Source organism: Anas platyrhynchos, chromosome 3, assembly GCF_047663525.1.
Source record: "Anas platyrhynchos isolate ZD024472 breed Pekin duck chromosome 3, IASCAAS_PekinDuck_T2T, whole genome shotgun sequence".
Taxonomy (NCBI): domain Eukaryota; kingdom Metazoa; phylum Chordata; class Aves; order Anseriformes; family Anatidae; genus Anas; species Anas platyrhynchos.
The window spans coordinates 119,672,375-119,689,441 of record NC_092589.1 but is presented as its reverse complement, the minus strand read 5'-3'; the positions used below and the strand labels follow the sequence as shown (position 1 = coordinate 119,689,441).

Below are 17,067 nucleotides of genomic sequence, written 5' to 3'. Positions count from 1 at the left end.
AAGTCCTACGAGGAGCGGCTGAGGAATCTGGGCTTGTTCAGTCTGGAGAAGAGGAGGCTCAGTGGCGACCTTATTGCTCTCTACAGATACCTTAAAGGAGGCTGTAGTGAGGTGGGGGTTGGCCTGTTCTCCCACGTGCCTGGTGACAGGATGAGGGGGAATGGGCAAAAGTTGCGCCAGGGGAGTTTTAGGTTAGATGTTAGGAAGAACTTTACCAAAAGGGTTGTTAGGCACTGGAACGGGCTGCCCAGGGAAGTGGTGGAGTCACCATCCCTGGAAGTCTTTAAAAGACGTTTAGATGTAGAGCTTAGGGATATGGTTTAGTGGGAACTGTTAGCATTAGGTCAGAGGTTGGACTCGATGATCTTGAGGTCTCTTCCAACCTAGAAATTCTGTGATTCTGTGATTCCAGCTGCAGCCATGCTGGCTGTCCTCCCCTCAGCCAGGACAAGATGGCCGCCAGGGCAGCCATGACACCTCACAAAATGGCTGCCAGGGTGGCCATTCCAAGCCACAGAACGGCCCCCAGGAAGCCCTCATTTTCACAAAATGGCTGCCAGGGATGCTCCTCTCAGAGCTCTTGGCCAGTGAACAAAACTACTGAGGCTGATGCCTCAGAGGAGAGGGATGGGAGGGGGAGCCCAGGACGGGCTTTGGGGGGGGGGGAGGGAAGGCAGGGTTTGGGGGGGCTGGGTGTAAGGAGGGGCTGGGGGCGCACGTCTGGGGGCTGAGGAGCTGGTCCGGGTTGTGGCACTGCTGTGACACTGTCCTGGGCTATGGCACTGCCTTGGGCTGTGGCACTGTGCTATGGCACTGTCCCAGATTCTGGCACTGTGTATGGCACTGCTCTGGGCTGTGTCTGTGTACTGTGACACTGCCCTGGGCCGTGGCACTGCCAAGTGCTTTGGCACTGCTGTGTGTTATGGTACTACCCCATGTGTTATGGCACAGCCACGTTTTATGGCACTGCCATGCGTTATGGCACTGCACCATGGCCTTGCCACGCACCCTCCGGCCCTGCCACGCGCTGTGTGCTGTGCCACAGTGCCCTGCCTCGGGGCACGGAGCTGCAGGGCCCCCACTTTGTGATCCCTTTGCAACCACCCCACCAAGCACCCCACCAGGACTGGTGTGGGCCCACTGCCATCGCTCCCCGGGGGATGGAAGGTGGGGACAAAACTGCAGCTGCAGCAGAGAAAGGCAGTTTCGGGAGAGTGTTTTTGAGGTTTCTCCTCAACGTCAAGCACCCAGCCGAGCAGCCCGGATCCTTCTTTTGCATTTGGAAAAAGTATCGGCCACACTGAACCCAAAAAGGGTTGTATTTTATTAGATTTCATGTAAATCGTTTCCAGCAGATTTGCGCTTTTGTGGCTTTTGCTGCTTACCTGCCACACTACCAATTTCTCTGGGGATGCTTCTGGCTTTAATTCAGACATGGGTGTCTTACCCTGCTGGCTTACACTTGAGAACTGATACGCATAGTAGAAAAGGATTCACTTTTATGAAAAGATTATAAAAACCACACATAAACTATATACTTTTTGTACCAGTGCAATCAAACTAATCATCTGTTGTCCTGTTTCCTTGAACACGTTCAAGAAAGAAACCGAGGTCTCGTGGTTGCACCTCCAGGGCTCTCTGGAAAAGGCTGGCAAGGGGAAAAACAGGAGGGGTGTGACACGGGACCCCCAAGGGACCCACTCCATTCTGGGTCCCCATGAGCTGCTCAGTCTAACCCCTGCCATCTTTAAAATTTCTACTTCAAGCTGGCCACCATAGCAAAGCAATGAACTAAATGAGTAAAAGCAAAAAAAAAAAAAAAAAAAAAGCAAAAAGATAAAAAAGAAATGCTCAAAATGTAAAGAAAGCCTCTTCGCGCCGGCCTTTTTGGTCAGCCAGGTTGTTACAAGTTTTTCAGCATATCCAGGATTTCTTGGCATTCTTCCTGCAGATCTGCAAGGAGAAAAGCAAAATGAGGCAGACTTCGTTGGCCTTTTTGTTTTTTTTTTACAGAATGGGAATAAAATGATAATATGATTAAGTACAAATGAATGCAAACATGCAAGTACGCTCGGGACTTGCAGACCCCAGCTGTTTTAGGACACACAGCTCCCCAAATCTGCCCCCAAGCCCTCTCCCACCCACCCACCACACACGCCCCGGAGAGGAGAGCTCAGCCCGTACCCGGCAGCACGCTGACCGGTGTGTCACACTGGCTGAAGATGACGCTGAGCATGCCGAGGAAATCCTTGCTGAGCTTCGTGCTCATCTGCTCCTGCAATCAGAGAGGGCGACAGCATCACTCTGATGTCGTTTGTGGAGAGAAGCTGCGCTGGAGGCCTCCTTACACAAAGTCTGCTGCAGCACTGCGCTCTGAAGCCCTCGAGCTCCGGGGGTGCACTGGGATCTGCTGGGATGGCCAAGGCTGTGACGCCAGTGATGGCAGCTTTGGCACTGGCATTCCCAAAAATCTTGCTGGGGAAGCAAGAACCTGACCTGCAATACCCCAAGCAGCTGAGGAGTCGGTGAGGGGAGCCCGCACCCCCCCTAGGTGCCCATTGCCTCTGCTCAACCAGCGTGCCAGATCCTTGGCCAGCAGAAAGGAAATTCCCTCAGATAACTGTGATGAATCATGCTGTGCGTGACTGCAGTTCGAATCCGTCGGGTTTCAACCCACGGGAATGAGTCTGAGTGGCCTGGGATGAGGTAGAGGAGAGTTCATAGGAAGTCAGAAATCTGGAGACGCAGGGACCGAAGTAGGAAATCCCCACCTAAAAATCTCAATTTTTTGTTTACTAAGAGACCAAAGCTGGTTCTGGGGATAACCAGGGAAATGAAGCCAAACAAAACTCCAGCTTGATTTTTTTGTTTTGTTTTGTTTTGTTTTGTTTTGTTTTGTTTTTGTTTCTGTTTTGTTTTGTTTCTTTCTCGGGACAGAGACTTGAAGTACTACGCTGAGCCACTGCAAAGGTCAGGCTGGAGCAAGTCCAGGCAGCTGAAGTTGATAAAGATTTTCTCACCAGAATTTCTGACAGCTCTCACACTGGTGACGTTGCAGAACAACCTGCATCTCGCCTCAAACCGTCACAACATCCCGCAGGATCCATAAAATCCCCCGGAGCATCACAAGCGCTCTGCAGCGACCACCGGTCTGCGTGGAGGGGGGCAACGCCTCGTCCAGCCTTTAGCTGCCTGTCACAGTTTCTGCTCACCCAGCCTTGGATCTCCAACAACAGTTTTTGCAGTTCCAGCAGCAATTTTTGCAGTGTGACTCACCGTCAGCTCCCGGAACTGGCTCATCATCCTCTCCTTCGCTTTCTCGAACATCGCCTGCCGTACCTCCACCTCGATGCTCTGTGTCAGTATGCTTTTTATCTGCTTGTACGTGTCCTTCCCACTTATCTTCTTAGCCTCTGTTGGGCAGAGGTGGGAAACATCAGACTGCTTTCAGGAGCCCGCAGCAGGCGTGGGCAGACGAGCTGGGGTGGTCTTTGGGTGCAAAGCTCACGTTGAGGCCGTGCTGCCCACGAACCTGCTGCTGGCAGACTTCTACCTCCCAGTCCTCTTCCCAGGCGACTTTTGCCATCCTAAAGAATTCCTTTAGCCAACAGCAAAACCTTCAGACTGCCTCCTTCCACAGCCCTCCAGGCCTTGCCCAGACCCAGGTGGAGTTCCCCTCCGGTACCCTCTGGCAAGGTCTCCCCTCCCCAGCCCCAGGTGCTGCTATCTCCTTCCCAGGGAGGAACAGCCTTCGTTTGAGCCACAAGAAGTGTGGTGGGTCCCATCACGGGAGGCAGCAATGGCATCAAAATTACAAGGAATTTATGCAGGAGGCTTTGCAACTCCAACGTTTTCTTCCCTGGTTAAGAAGACTGTGACCTGCTGGACTCGAAGGCACAAATTTACTCAGCCTCCTTCAGCCAGTGAGAACAAAGCCTTCTGCAGACTCCACACACAAGCTGGGAGAATATGCCCCAGGGCCAGGCATCCAACTCACAGCGTCAGCTACACAATTAGCTGGAAAAGCAGCCTTACCTTGGTAAGACGGCGTTAAGGTGCTTTGGATGGACAGCTCAAGCGACTCATAGATGGCCTTCTTTTTCAGAAGGATTTCTCTTTCGAGAGATCTCATGATGATGTCGGTCTGCAGGAATCAGGGCAGAGCATTTCCCAGCACCTCCAACCCCCCGTTCACCAGCAGAACAAAGAAATGCTCCGAGGTGGGGAGCAGGTGGAGCACACCAGGGCTCGCCCCAACCCTTACACGGACCAGATCCGTTGCGTCTGGTCACCTGGAGTTCTCCTTTACGAGCTTCTAGCAGAGCATCCACCGAACCATCTAATGATACCCCAAGGACCAAGTGCGAGCTGCCTGTGGCTCAGCATTAAAAACAATCCTGCTGCCCCCGACGCTGAATAGCAGCTACTGGTCATCAGGGGTTGCACCAGACCCCCAGCCAAAGCTGCTGACACGACGCACGTCAGACTTTTCCGCGTGCTGTACCCCCCGAGCTCCTGCCAAGGGGCTGGCGCCCACTCCCAGGGCTGTGCCAGCTACACAGGGATATCTCATTGGGTTTTCCCTGTTTCACACTCACCTCTTGTAAGAGGAATTGGAGCTTGGACTCATTCATATTCGTGTCCCTCGCAAACGCCATGAATTCGCCTTTTACCGCCGTGCTGAACCCATTGATGGCAGCCTGCAGACTGGTCCTCGTGAGCATCTGTTTTCTGTGTGGGTGAGACCCCAAAACTGTTAGACCCATGGGCTTCCCCTGCCTCACTTATTCTCTGCACGTTGCCAGCCAAGGTGAGCTTCTCTTATCAGAAGACACAAGGCTTCCAACTCCAGCACAGGGATGTCCTCGCTACCTGGGCTATCTGGCTGGCTCCCTCTTCTCTGGGGACTGGGAAATAGCAAGGTATTCATTTCCTTTTTTTATTATGCCTGAACCCCTGTGAAACACAGGGCAGAAAGGGATGGAGCTGCAAATGCCACTTAATTTCTCTATTGAACTTTTAATGTGGTACATCAGTACCACATGGGGCTGTGGGGAATCACAGAATATCCCCACTTGGAAGGGACCTCCAAGGGTCATCGAGTCCCACTCCTGGCTCCACACAGGTCTGCCCAAGATCAGTAGGAGATCAGTCGCGACTGGGAGAGAGATGTGGAAGTTGCTGAGACAGGTTAGTCAATTAGAAGCTTTGCCTGAGTAAATGAACTGCAGTTGGGCATGCTTAGTTTGCCTCCGTGAGTAGTCAATGTAATGCTAGCTTAGCTTTTTGAGGGAGGAAGAGATAAAGACCCGAGTGCTTCCCACATGAGGTTGCCTGCAGATGGCGGAGAACTCTTTTGTAGGAGTTTGTAGTTATGTAGGAGAACTCTTTTCTTGGAGCTTCCAAGAAAATGTGGCTTGGTTCCTGCTTGCCCACCGCTCTCACCTGAATATGTTTGCAAACATCATTTCAATTGCTGCGTAGATGGGCTCAGCCAGGCTTCTGTTGATGTTTATGCGGTGGAAGACACGGGACACGTACACCCCGTTCCTCCTGCACACAGCTTTCAGGGTCATGTGGAAGCCTTTGGACTTCTCGCCTATCTGCAGGAGGAAGAACGCAGCAAGTGTGAGCAGAGCCAGCAGCAGCAGTGCTGCTCCCAGGACCAAGTCCTTCACGTGTCATTTCAGAGCTGCTTAAACTACCGGTAGCAAATGTCACAGTGAGAGAAAAGCGGGAATTAAACGATCTCTTTTAGCCTTTGGTGCCTCCTGCAACGTGCCTGTGTTCGCTCAGGGTGGATTGCGCTAAAGACGGCAAAGCTGGGTTGGGGTCTAAGCCTGGAAGACGCTCATTTCAACTGTTTAGAAACACACCATCACTTGGTGTCCCCCCTCTATCAAGGAAAAAAGGTCTCTGCAGGATGAGCGTGCAGCTGTAGGGGCATAACGTGCTTCCTGGGACCTGGTCCCGGAATTGTAATAGTCTGACTCTGTCCAGGAGTCCTGCTGAGGAACCAGTCCTAGAAGGACTTGCTGCTTGGCAGGAGGACCCGGTGGGCTCTGGGGAGCTGGCCCATGGCATGGCCGGCTCACCACTATCCCTACACAGTGCACTTCCCAAGACTTGGCCAGTCCCGATGGCACGGAGCAACGTGGGCAGGCGTTTCTCCACCTGCGTTAGGTACAGCATCTCCTTAACACAACACATCTGTGGTGGTTTTTGTTTGTTTGTTTGTTTGTTTGTTTGTTTGTTTTTCCTAGAATCAAGCTCTCCTTTCTAAGCTAAGGTAACACTGAGCAGCAGCAAGAACTTACCCTGTCTCTTACCCACAGACCTCAAAGCACCTGTCAGTGATTAATGAGTGAAACTCAGCTGATGTTGATGGCTATTGCAAGACAGAAAATGAAATAATCCTACCCAGCCTCAGAGTGTGGAGCAGACCTGCGCCACTCACCGCAAAGATATTTTCAATTTTCTTCTTGTGTGAATTTTGGGCAGACTTCACCCCATTGGTAAGAAGCGAATCCATCTGGTCAAAAATGCTCTGAGCCGTCTTCTTCAGCTCCTGGATCTCCGTTGACACAAACGCGTTGAGCCTGTCCTGATGCAGGGCTGGACCCTGGAAAAGTGGGACGGCACAAACTTTGACAAAGCTGCTGAGTGCAAGGCCAGCACACTCCAGAACTGTCCTCCCTGGAGCATCCTGAGCAGCTCAAATTTAAGCCAAGATCGCGGAGGGGGAAGCTAGAGCCTGCCTCTCACTGGCACCACGTGAGAGGGCCAAGAAGATGAGGAAGATGAGGTGATAGCAGGTAATGGGGTTACAGGGCTGGCAAAGCTTGCTCAGCCTCTGCAGCTTGCTTGCTTTTTCATCCTTTCCAAAGAGAGCCAAGTGGCTAATCAGAAAATGGGTTTGGATGCAGGCCTTGGCCTTGGTGCAGCTGCACAGCTGGGTGAACCAGGCAAAAAAGGCCTTCCATGCTCCAGGGATGCTCCTCTCCTCCTGGCACTGCTGAATTCCTCCATGCGGGCAGCAAAGCCCTGCTTAGGTCACTTCAGGATAGCAAGAGCAGCTCTGTATTTGTTTCCTGAGAAGGATGAGGCTGGCTACCGGGCCCCACAGCCCCAGAAGGAACAGGATGGTGGCAGCGTGCAGGGGCTGCAGCCACACGTACCGGGTTCAGCTGCACGGTGTGGAAAACGTCCACCAGGGAGAAGATGACAAGGATCTCCCGCATGCGCTCTTGCAGCTGATTTCTCCTCACGTTCAGGCAGAGCTTCCTGATTTGGTCCCTTAGCATGGAGATTTCTGAAAGAGAAGACGAAGGCGACCTTTATTGCTTTCCCTTCACGAATGGGAATGGGTGCACAGGCAGCAGGGCTTGCAGCAGGCACGCGGCCAACCCTTCACCTGTCTCCTCGATCGTGAGGAAGGTGGGGTTCCAGTACTCCTTGGCACTGACGGTGAACACCAGGTCCGCCTTCTGCACCACCTCTGTGTCGCTGGGCAGTCTCATCTGAAACACACGAGCGTGCAACGTGAGCGTGCAACAGCTGCCTGAAGCAGCGCAGGGCCCTGTGCCTTCAGCTCCACGTCCAACCTCTCCTCAAACATCCCCAGGGACGGTGACTCCACCACCTCCCTGGGCAACCCGTCCCAAGGCCTGGCTGCTCTTTCTGAGCAGAAATGTCTCCTCATTTCTAGCCTGAACCTCCCCTGGGGCAACTCGAGGCCATTCCCTCTGCTCCTATCACTAGTGATAGTCTGGAGCAGAGGAGGCTCAGGGCAGAGCTCCTTGCTCTCTGCTGCTACCTGAAAGGAAGGTGTGGGGAGCTGGGGGTCGGCCTCTTCTCCAGACCAAACACCCCCAGTTCCCTCAGCCGCCCCTCACAGGCCTTGTGCTCCAGGCCCTTCCCCAGCTTCGTAGCCCTGCTCTGGCCACGCTCCAGGGCCTCGATGTCCTTCTGGGAGTGAGGGGCCCAAAGCTGAACCCAGCACTCGAGGTTTGGCCTCCCCAGAGCAGAGCCCAGGGGGACGATCACTGCCCTGTTCCTGCTGGCTGCACTGCTCCTGACACAACCAGGATGCCCTTGGCCTTCTTGGCCCCCTGGGCACACTGCTGGCTCGTGTTCAAGTGAGCATCGACCAACACCCCCAGATCCTTTTCCTCCGTACAGCTTTCCAGCCACTCTGCCCCAGTCCTAGCACTGCATGGGGTGGTTGTGGCCAAAGTGTAGGACCAGGCGCATAACGATGTGGAACCTCATCCCCTTGGCCTCTGCCCATCAATCCATCCTGTCCAGGTCCCTCTGCAGAGCCTTCCGACCCTCCGGCAGATTGACGCTTCCCCCCAGCTTGGTGTCATCTACAGACTTAGTGAGGAGGCATTCAATTCCCTCGTCCAAATCATCAATAAAGACATTAAAGAGGATGGGCCCCAACAGCAACCCCTGGGGAACACCACTCGTGACCAGCCGCCAGCTGGATTTCAGTCCGTTCAGCACCGCTCTCTGGGCCTGGCCATCCAGCCTCTTTTTATCCCAGCACAGAGAGTGTCCAAGCCATGGGCTGCCACCTTCTCCAGGAGAACACTGTGGGAGACTGTGTCAAAGGCCTTGCTGAGCCATGTTTTAAAGGCTGTTGTGCTGTCACGGGCCAGCCTTCTGCAGACAAACCCTGATGCAGGAGCCCATGGAACTGCCTCACACCTCGCTGTATTTGTACCGGTGCAACCAAGAGCAAGGGTGCTGGTGCCAGCCACAGCCACGGACAGATTGGGCAGGGAGGAGGTGACACGCAGCCCACACCTGCATTTAAAGCTAGTCAGTGACAGAAGGGCTTATAACAACATGCAGGAGATCACTGGTGCAGCTGCCACAGGCCAGCACCTCTCTTCCAGGTGCCCACTAATTTGATAAACCTCGTCACAAGATGTTACCTAGATGGGAAAGTTAGATGTTGCCATTTATTTTTTTCATGGCAAATGGAAAGAAAAGGAAGCAAATATATTTTGTGGGAAAAGGCACGTGCATAAGCATTAGCACTGTAACATGCATTTGTCACCAAATTAACAAGGTATACCATACCTGCATCTTGAGCCTTACTGCTCTGGCCTTTCTTGTTTTCAGGTCTTTTTTTGTCTCCAAAATGGCATCGTGCGTGCTTAGATCCTTCTGGAAGGTAAATGATAGAGAGTGTTATGAGAATATTCCCAAAACCACCAAGCTTCACCTGCACGGAGGCAAAGCTGCTAGCAAGCCTGCAGGATGCTGGTGGAGTCTATGCACTGGCCCCACCAGTCAGAATATGCAATCAGAAAAGGAATTTGGTTTTTGGCCACTGAAAGCAGCCAGCAGGTACTTACCGGTGCATTGGGATGGTCACTGAAATGAAAGAAGAAAAGAAAAAAAGACTTTAAGTAGATATGGCAAAGATGAACCCTAAAGCTTGTTCCTCCTTGGGGCAAATCCCCCAAGTCCTTTGGGCAGGGGGACATCAGCACAAATGCCAAAGGAAGCGGATGACCTGCCTCAATCAGAAAGACAGCAATAAAGGCACAGGGGATGGGGCAGCACCGAGCGTGGAGCTGAGGCAGAAGAGCAAAGGGGCAAAGTCAGCCTGGGAAAGGCAGGCGTGGTGATGGGGTTATGCTGTAAAGAGGGCTGGGTGCTAAGGCTCTTGAACACATAGGAGAAACAACGAAAATATCAGTGGGAATGATTTGTTACGTGGAATGCCATTTTCCATATGCAGGGTGGACAGGGCACGCTATGAGTGAGACCTGGCAGTGCCATGGGTGAACGGCATCCAGCCTGCTCTGACGGAGGCACGAAGGCTTCCCTGCAACCCTAACGAAAGGACGGAGCTGTTCTTTACCGCATGTACTCCTCCCGGCTGATCTTATCCATCTTGGTGACCACAAAGGTGATATCACTGCACTTGCCAATCATGCAAGCTGTAATCGCCTCTTTCAGCATGTTTTCGTGTGCGCTGGCCCCATAAACGCGTTCAACATCAGCAATGACCCAAATGGATGTGCACTGCAGGATGCTCTGGGGGGAAAGAGAGGAGAGGAGAGGAGAAGAGTTAGGTGGGGCACAGGAGCACTGAGGACACTGAACCAGGAGCTGAGGCCTGAAGGCGCTGCATCAGTGCCCATGCACTGGCACACAGATGGTGGTGGCAGCCCCTACGGGCTCGGTTGTGGCTTCTTTCCCTTGCCACCAGCCCCTGCTCTTTTTGCAGCCTCTCCACCCGCCCCTGCACTGGTCCCACCTGCCAGTCACCTCTTTCCACATTTCATCCCTCTTCTTGTTGGAATCGCCCGTCCCCGGGATGTCCACAAAGATGACCCCTTCAGGCACGAAGTCAGACGCGGGAAGAGTCACTTGCACGTACTTGATGAGGGGCCAGAGCCGCGTCTGCTCCTTGTGGAGGGCGGCACCCCCCTCCCCAGGCCCCTCGTTGCCCTCCAGGTTGCGGATGTACGGGTCCAGTTCCTGGGAGAGAACTTCTGCCTGGAACACCATAAGCAAATTAACGCTCACCCTCCAATTCACGGTCTCCAGTTCTGCCGGGGGAGGTTCAGATTAGGATACGAGGCAGAATTTCTTCGCAGAGAGTGTGGTGGAGTCCGTGTCCCTGGAGGTCTTTAAGAGGTGCACGGACGTGGCACTAAGGGACAGGGCTCGCTGATGGCACTCAGTAGCTCAGGTTGGACTTGGTGACCCTTCCGACCTGGGTGAGTCCATGACTCTCTACAGAAATAAAGCCTCCAAGCAGCCTGAAAAGAGCAAACCGCCAACCAAAACAGCGCAAGAAGCTGCGCAAGGGGCACACCAGCAATGAAGTGTCGCGTGTGCATGGAGAAGCACCGTGGCAAATAAACACGCCGAGCACGATGCCCCAGCAGATGGCACAGCCGCAAGCGATGCCTGGCAGAGAAGCTGCGAGCAGATGTGTGCAAGCAACCACTTTCCTCTGCAAGCAACGGCCCCAGCACCGGGACAAAGCTCTGGGTGCTTCCCAGGAGGTTTGTGCAGCGCCATGGCTGCAGCTGCAGCGGGAAGAGGGATGGGCAGCCCTGGAGAGCTGCCACGTTCTCACCTCTGCCGTTTTCAGATCAATAACTCTGGAGTGGGGAATAGTGATGGCAGGCTTGGCTTTCACCAGCTCATCGTAAGTCCTGTTCTCCGCTCCTTCCCCGTAGACAGCCTGCAGCGCTCGAACGGCGTGATCTTTGTCGCTGTCATTCTCATCAGCCTCCTTGTCCGTCTCCAGGAATGCCAGCAGGCTCCTCACCTCGTCCATCCACTCCTGCCACGGTGGAGAGAGGAGCACGTTGCTCAGCAGCTCGCTGGGGCAGGAGCAGCTGCAGCTGTGGTGAGCAGTGGGAAGCAGCAGCACGAGGGCTCCCAACCACAAGAGCGGCCAGAGACCTTCACTCCGGGAAGGAGCAGAGAGGAGAAAGCTGCTGTTTTCCCTGGTCTTCCCTTGGGTTTCCCCAGACGGCCCATAAAATGGGCTGCAGGAGCCTCCTGCAGACCCACCCGATCCACAGGCTGCCCCGAGAAGGGGCAGGAGCTGCTCCTTGGCTCCCTTCCACAGCAGGGCCCCAGCCGTACCTCGTTGGAGAGGAGAAAAATCTTGGCTCTGTACTCTCTGCTGCCGCAGGTGCTGATCTGAACCTGGCAAGAGGTGCAGGCGCGTGTCCCTGACACCGGGAGGAAGAAGCGCTTGTGGAGGATGGTGTTGAGCAGGGTGCTCTTCCCCGCGCCGCTGCTCCCGAAGAGCCCGATGTAGATGGGCTCGAAGTTAAGCTTGGAGCTGAGGGTCGTGATGCGGTCCCTGGGAGAACAGAGGTAGAATCATAGAATCATAGAATATCCTGAGTTGGAAGGGACCCTTAAGGATCATCAAGTCCAACTCTTGACACCGCACAGGTCTACCCAAAAGCTCAGACCATGTGACTAAGTGCACAGTCCAATCTCTTCTTAAATTCAGACAGGCTCGGTGCAGTGACCACTTCCCTGGGGAGCCTGTTCCAGTGTGCAACCACCCTCTCTGTGAAGAACCCCCTCCTTATGTCAAGCCTAAATTTCCCCTGCCTCAGCTTAACCCCGTTCCCGCGGGTCCTGTCACTGGTGTTAATGGAGAAAAGGTCTCCTGCCTCTCGACACCCCCTTACGAGGAAGTTGTAGACTGCGATGAGGTCTCCCCTCAGCCTCCTCTTCTCCAGGCTGAACAGGCCCAGTGCCCTCAGCCGTTCCTCGTACGTCTTCCCCTCCAGGCCTTTCACCATCTTCGTAGCCCTCCTCTGGACACTCTCCAGCAGTTTCATGTCCTTTTTATACTGTGGTGCCCAGAACTGCACACAGTACTCGAGGTGGGGCCGCACCAGCGCAGAGTAGAGCGGGACAATCACCTCCCTCGACCTACTAGCGATGCCGTGCTTGATGCACCCCAGGACACGGTTGGCCCTCCTGGCTGCCAGGGCACACTGCTGGCTCATATTCAACTTGCTGTCTACCACGACCCCCAGATCCCTCTCTTCTAGGCTGCTCTCCAGCGTCTCATCGCCCAGTCTGTACGTGCAGCCAGGGTTTCCCCGTCCCAGGTGCAGGACCTGGCACTTGCTCTTATTGAACTTCATGCGGTTGGTGATCGCCCAGCTCTCCAACCTATCCAGATCCCTCTGCAAAGCCTTTCCACCCTCAACAGAGTCCACAACTCCTCCAAGTTTGGTGTCATCAGCAAACTTGCTCAAAATACCTTCTATTCCTACATCCAGATCGTTTATAAAAATATTGAAAAGTACCGGCCCTAAAATGGAGCCTTGAGGGACCCCACTGGTGACCGCCCGCCAGCCTGACGCAGGCGGATTCCACCGCAGCGGGTTCAAATTCCAGGGGAGTTTTTGCCTTGCCAGGTGCATTATCTCCACCCAAAGGGCTTGTTCCCAAAGCACAGACCGTGCTCTCTCTCCACCGTCTCTCATTTGCCTGCCCCAAGCCCTGGCGAGCCCGTGCCGAAGTGGGAGCAGCTCTGGAGCTCAGCCCTAACGCCTCCCTGACCCCTCCATGGGCTGCCAGCAAAAAAAAAAAAGGATGAATCCTCCTTACAGCAGGAAGCTGTCGCAGCAAAACCAGCTTCCACCCTCTAGCTTTGGTGGCAATTCCCAGTTTGAATTTTCTGGTGCCCACCAAAGCCCCGGAGCATGGCGGAGCCTGGGGGGACGGACGGGGGCACGTTGCCCAGGGGAAAGCCAGGCTGGCGGGGGTCTCTCTGGCCGCACACTCACCGGAGATAAGCCAGGTGCTCGGGCATGTCCTTCAGATGAAAGAGGTGGGATATCTTCTCGCACGAGGCGGTCAGGATTTTTCTGACCCTCTCCTCCATCTTCTCGTCTGGAAGGGAGAGGCGGCGCACGGTCAGGCTGTAGGAGGAGGTCTCCAAAGGAAGCAGCCCCAGCAGCCCACGGTGAGCCTCAGGCGGAGGCTGGCACCCCTGGGAGCTGGGATGATTTACAAAATGCCCGTTATTTCTACCAAACACAGTTGGATGGGGAAGGTGCCCAGTGCCAAGCAACGAGAAGGAGTTGCTGCTGGCAGAGGGGAGCATTTTGGGGTGCTCTGGCTCCTCGGGCAGCACCGAGGTTGCTCCTGGGGAGTCTGGGGAGTGGGTCCTCCGTGGCAATGCTCAGAGCAGCTGCAGCCTGCTCGTGCCTCTCCTTCCACCACAGGTCCCTCTCCAGACCTCGCTGTGTTTTAGACATGGCTCTGGTGCCACCAGGCAGGTGGCTTCCCCTACTCACATTTCCTGAGCGTCTCCCTTTCCTCCTGCTGGAAAGCATCCGGCAGTCGCGGTCGCCTCTGGGGGACCTCAGCTGCATCGTTCTCTGCACCTTTTCACAGGGAAAGGACATCAGCATTATTAGCACCACAGCCTCCCCAGGTGTCAAAGCCTCGGAGCAAACAGCCTCACCTATTCCTGACACCGAGAGGAATCAGCCCTCGCAGCCTGAATTCGGGGTGTTGTGGCGCATGAGGGTGAAGGTCGGATCACCCAGCTGCAGGTTTGGCCACCCGATCATTACCCGAACAAACCCAAACCCTAAAATCTGGGTGGTGACCACCTCCCCTGCTTCAGACATCCCCGCCAGGGCGAGCAGCTGCCAAAACTCTGTGTCCCGGGGTCACCAATGCTGCTGGCCAGAGGAGATCTTCACACGTGGTGTCTGCGCGTGGGAACCCAAATCCTTCCCCTCGGGCACCTTTTCCTAACCGGCTTTCTCCGCACAGCCACAGCAGGGATGTGAATCTCTGCCCCCAGCAGCGACAGGCAGCTAGGAGGCTTTACACCTTGCGCTACCCAGAAAAGCTGCAGAACTGGCCCTACGTTTGTAAAAATCAGTGAAAACAGCTTGTGGTTTTTGTGCAGGAACGGTGTCGGGAGCCTTGAGGGCATTTTTGTTTCTGACTCCTGCAGTTTTTTTTTTGTTTTGTTTTTTCTTTTTCTTTTTTTTTTTTTCTTCTAGTGTCAAGCTTCAGGTTTTGCAAGAAGCATTGCCACACCGCTCCCCAAAATGAACTATGTTCGGGTGGAGACGCCTTTGCACAGCCCTGCTCCCCTGTGATGAGCAGGGAACGCGCTTCAAAGAGAAACTGCGGCTTCCTGGGCCCTGGCATCTAGCTAAAGACGGAAATCTTTACCCTCAGCAAGTGAAAGCAAGCCGGGTCGGTGCGAGCTGCTGGGACTGGGGAGGGAAGGGCAGCAGAAGCCTGCAGGAGCGGAGGGGAAGGCAGGGACAGCGGCTCACCGCGACGCATTGCCATGTCAATCTCGGCCAAACTCTGCCTCGGTGCCCCGTCGCTCCTGCTTTCCACGAGCAAGCTGACCTGGCTACGACCACTTCTGTACTCCAAGGACTACTTAGGGAAGTAAAAAGGAAACAGTTTTGAAGTTTGCAGCCTGCTTCGTGCCACCCACGCCGCTGCACGACCCGGGGTAGTGGTTGGTGCTGGCGTGTGCCGCTTCTTGATGTGCACTGCCCTGCAAGAAGGGCAGCTCGGGGCTGGCCCAGCACCTGCTCACACCCTGCACGAGAGCTTTGCAGCACTGCCACCACCCCGAAAGATGCTCCCCAGGTGCCTCGTTGCCATTGGACCGCAGAAATTAAAATTAAAAACGGGCTGGATTAAAGCTGCCCGGGGCTGCTGTCTGGCCAGACCTGCTCCAAACCCTCCTGCCCCGTGCCGTTCCTGGGCACAGCATCCTGCTGCGAGCAATCAAAGCAGTGCCCAGCCGGGGCACTTATCGATTTGCTTGTGCAGAGGTCGCCCTGGGTTTCGAAGAAGAAACCCCACGTGCTCGTCTGCGGCGTTGGGGCAGGTTAATCATCAACCCGCCGATGTGCGACCCGCAGCAGGCAGCCAGCTGTCCCAGCAAGGTCATTTATCACATCCTCCCCTCACCGCCAGTGCCCCACCAACCCGCAACCCCTGCTTCGCCCCCAGCGTTTGCCTCCGTGACTATTGCGACCCCAATCAGGCTAATTGAGACCAACTCCATCTGGCACCGCGCACGGCCAGCACCCAGGGGCGGACACGGCCAGCACCCACTGCAGGCAGCTTTTCTCACCTGTGCTCCGGGAAAACTGCCGAAATCTGGCTGTGTTTGGGCAGGGAGGAAGCAGCCACGGGCTCGTCTACAGAGCTATCGGAAAGCTAACGTTTCTCCCAGAAAAAAAAAATAAAATAAAATAAATAAAATAAATCACAAGCCAGAGCTCGATGCTTTGGCTTCCTCCTGCTGCTGCGTATAAATGGTGAAACGAAAGCTGCTGCACGTGTCCTGCCCCTACCATGCTCTTCCTCTTTGGCCCCCCGCCAGCTTCCTCGTGCCCCCGGCTCCTCTCTGCGTGGGTCATGTCTCTGTGCCCGTCCCCCTGCTCACACCCTTGTACCCTGAAGCATTTTTTTGCTCCTTTTCCTGGAGCTGGGTGGCTCACCCAGCCCGTCCCAGCCTGCAGCAGCCCCGGGGCTCCTTGGCTGGCAGATGACAGAGCCCGGTGTCACGGTGCAGCAGTGCCCGTGGCCTCATCCTGCCGCCTCCAGGCCTTAAAGCTAGAAGCAGAAAGCCCCCGGCGAGGGCTTTCCACAAAGGCTTTTGCACAGATTTTTCCTGTCTTTGCTTTTGCATCCAGATCTCTCCATCTCCTGTGAGCTTTTCCTAGGCTCCGGCGCCATAAAAACGCCGTCCTCACTACTAAATGCTCCCCAAAATCTTTGCTAACACCGTGAACAAAATCTTTCTGTTGGTGCGGAACTGCCTGGGCTCCATTTTGTGGCCATCACCTTCATCCTGCCCCCACGCCACATGCTAACCAGCCCCATTTTTATGGGCAGCCGTACCTTTTCTACCCTTTTCTGCCCATCCTGGCTTTGTTCCTCCTGCAGAGCTCGGCAGTTTCTGCACCTTCCCTTTCTGGGTGCCCTGGTTCACACATGACCCCACCGCAAGGCGCAGCTTTCCTGCAAACAGTGCCTGGGGTTTGATGGCTCACCGACTGCTGTGACTCAGGGAATTTTTTCTTCTCGCCTTCGTCTGTCTTTTGCTTTTTTCTGTCTGTGGTGTGTGTAGCATGTGTCATGGTTAACAGGGGCTGAGGAAGGAAATCGTCTGATATGACGAGGAGTGATGGCTTTAAGCTCAGAGAGGGAAGGTTCAGGTGAGGCATTAGGAGGAAATCCTTCCAGTTTCAGGCTGCCCCAGGAGCTGGGGGTGCCCCAGCTCTGGGGGTGCCCAAGGCCAGGCTGGATGGGGCTGGGGGCAGCCTGGGCTACAGTCTGATGATTCTATGACTCTCATGGGAAGTGTTTCTTTTATTTCTGGTTGGAGTTTGGAGCCAGCCCTGGTCCTTCCTTGGAGATCTCGGAGGAGATAAGGGCTCTGTCCTTCCTCTGAGCCCCCTGAAGTAGTGGCAGAGCCACCTCTGCCTCCAGCCGGAGGAGCCCAGCTCTCCCTGCTGCTTCTCACAGAATGGCTTGGGATGGAAAGGACCT

The 17,067-nt window shown here is 54.8% G+C and overlaps 1 protein-coding gene across 3 annotated transcripts; it reads right to left on the bottom strand.

Annotated features, from left to right (window-relative positions):
- Window positions 1-1,305: 1,305 nt before the first annotated feature.
- LOC101803350 (nuclear GTPase SLIP-GC) lies at window positions 1,306-15,814 on the bottom strand. 3 transcript variants are annotated; one of them, XM_038172334.2, is made up of 19 exons: window positions 15,644-15,814; window positions 14,823-14,934; window positions 13,818-13,907; window positions 13,305-13,410; window positions 11,629-11,851; window positions 11,111-11,320; window positions 10,291-10,521; window positions 9,881-10,056; window positions 9,369-9,387; window positions 9,091-9,177; window positions 7,415-7,520; window positions 7,179-7,312; window positions 6,458-6,622; window positions 5,446-5,603; window positions 4,599-4,731; window positions 4,036-4,144; window positions 3,277-3,413; window positions 2,185-2,275; window positions 1,306-1,953 (listed from the first exon to the last, which is right to left on the bottom strand). In XM_038172334.2, exons 2-19 carry the CDS (start codon window positions 14,836-14,838, stop codon window positions 1,904-1,906), a joined length of 2,241 nt encoding a protein of 746 aa, XP_038028262.2. In that variant the 5' UTR covers window positions 14,839-14,934; window positions 15,644-15,814; the 3' UTR covers window positions 1,306-1,903. The 3 variants fall into 3 exon arrangements, with proteins under 3 accessions (XP_038028262.2, XP_027311284.3, XP_071892744.1); XM_027455483.3 differs by having other exon boundaries at window positions 14,823-14,931; XM_072036643.1 differs by lacking the exon at window positions 15,644-15,814 and adding an exon at window positions 15,090-15,109 and having other exon boundaries at window positions 14,823-14,931.
- Between the last annotated feature and the right edge of the window lie 1,253 nt (window positions 15,815-17,067).

Bases quoted from the DNA above. Each gene is read 5' to 3' on its own strand.
- LOC101803350 (XM_038172334.2), bottom strand. The intron at 7,521-9,090 runs GTATGGTATACC...CGTGTGTTTCAG, and splicing joins CAGTAAGGCTCAAGATGCAG to ATGAGACTGCCCAGCGACAC. The intron at 3,414-4,035 runs GTAAGGCTGCTT...TCTGCCCAACAG, and splicing joins CTTAACGCCGTCTTACCAAG to AGGCTAAGAAGATAAGTGGG.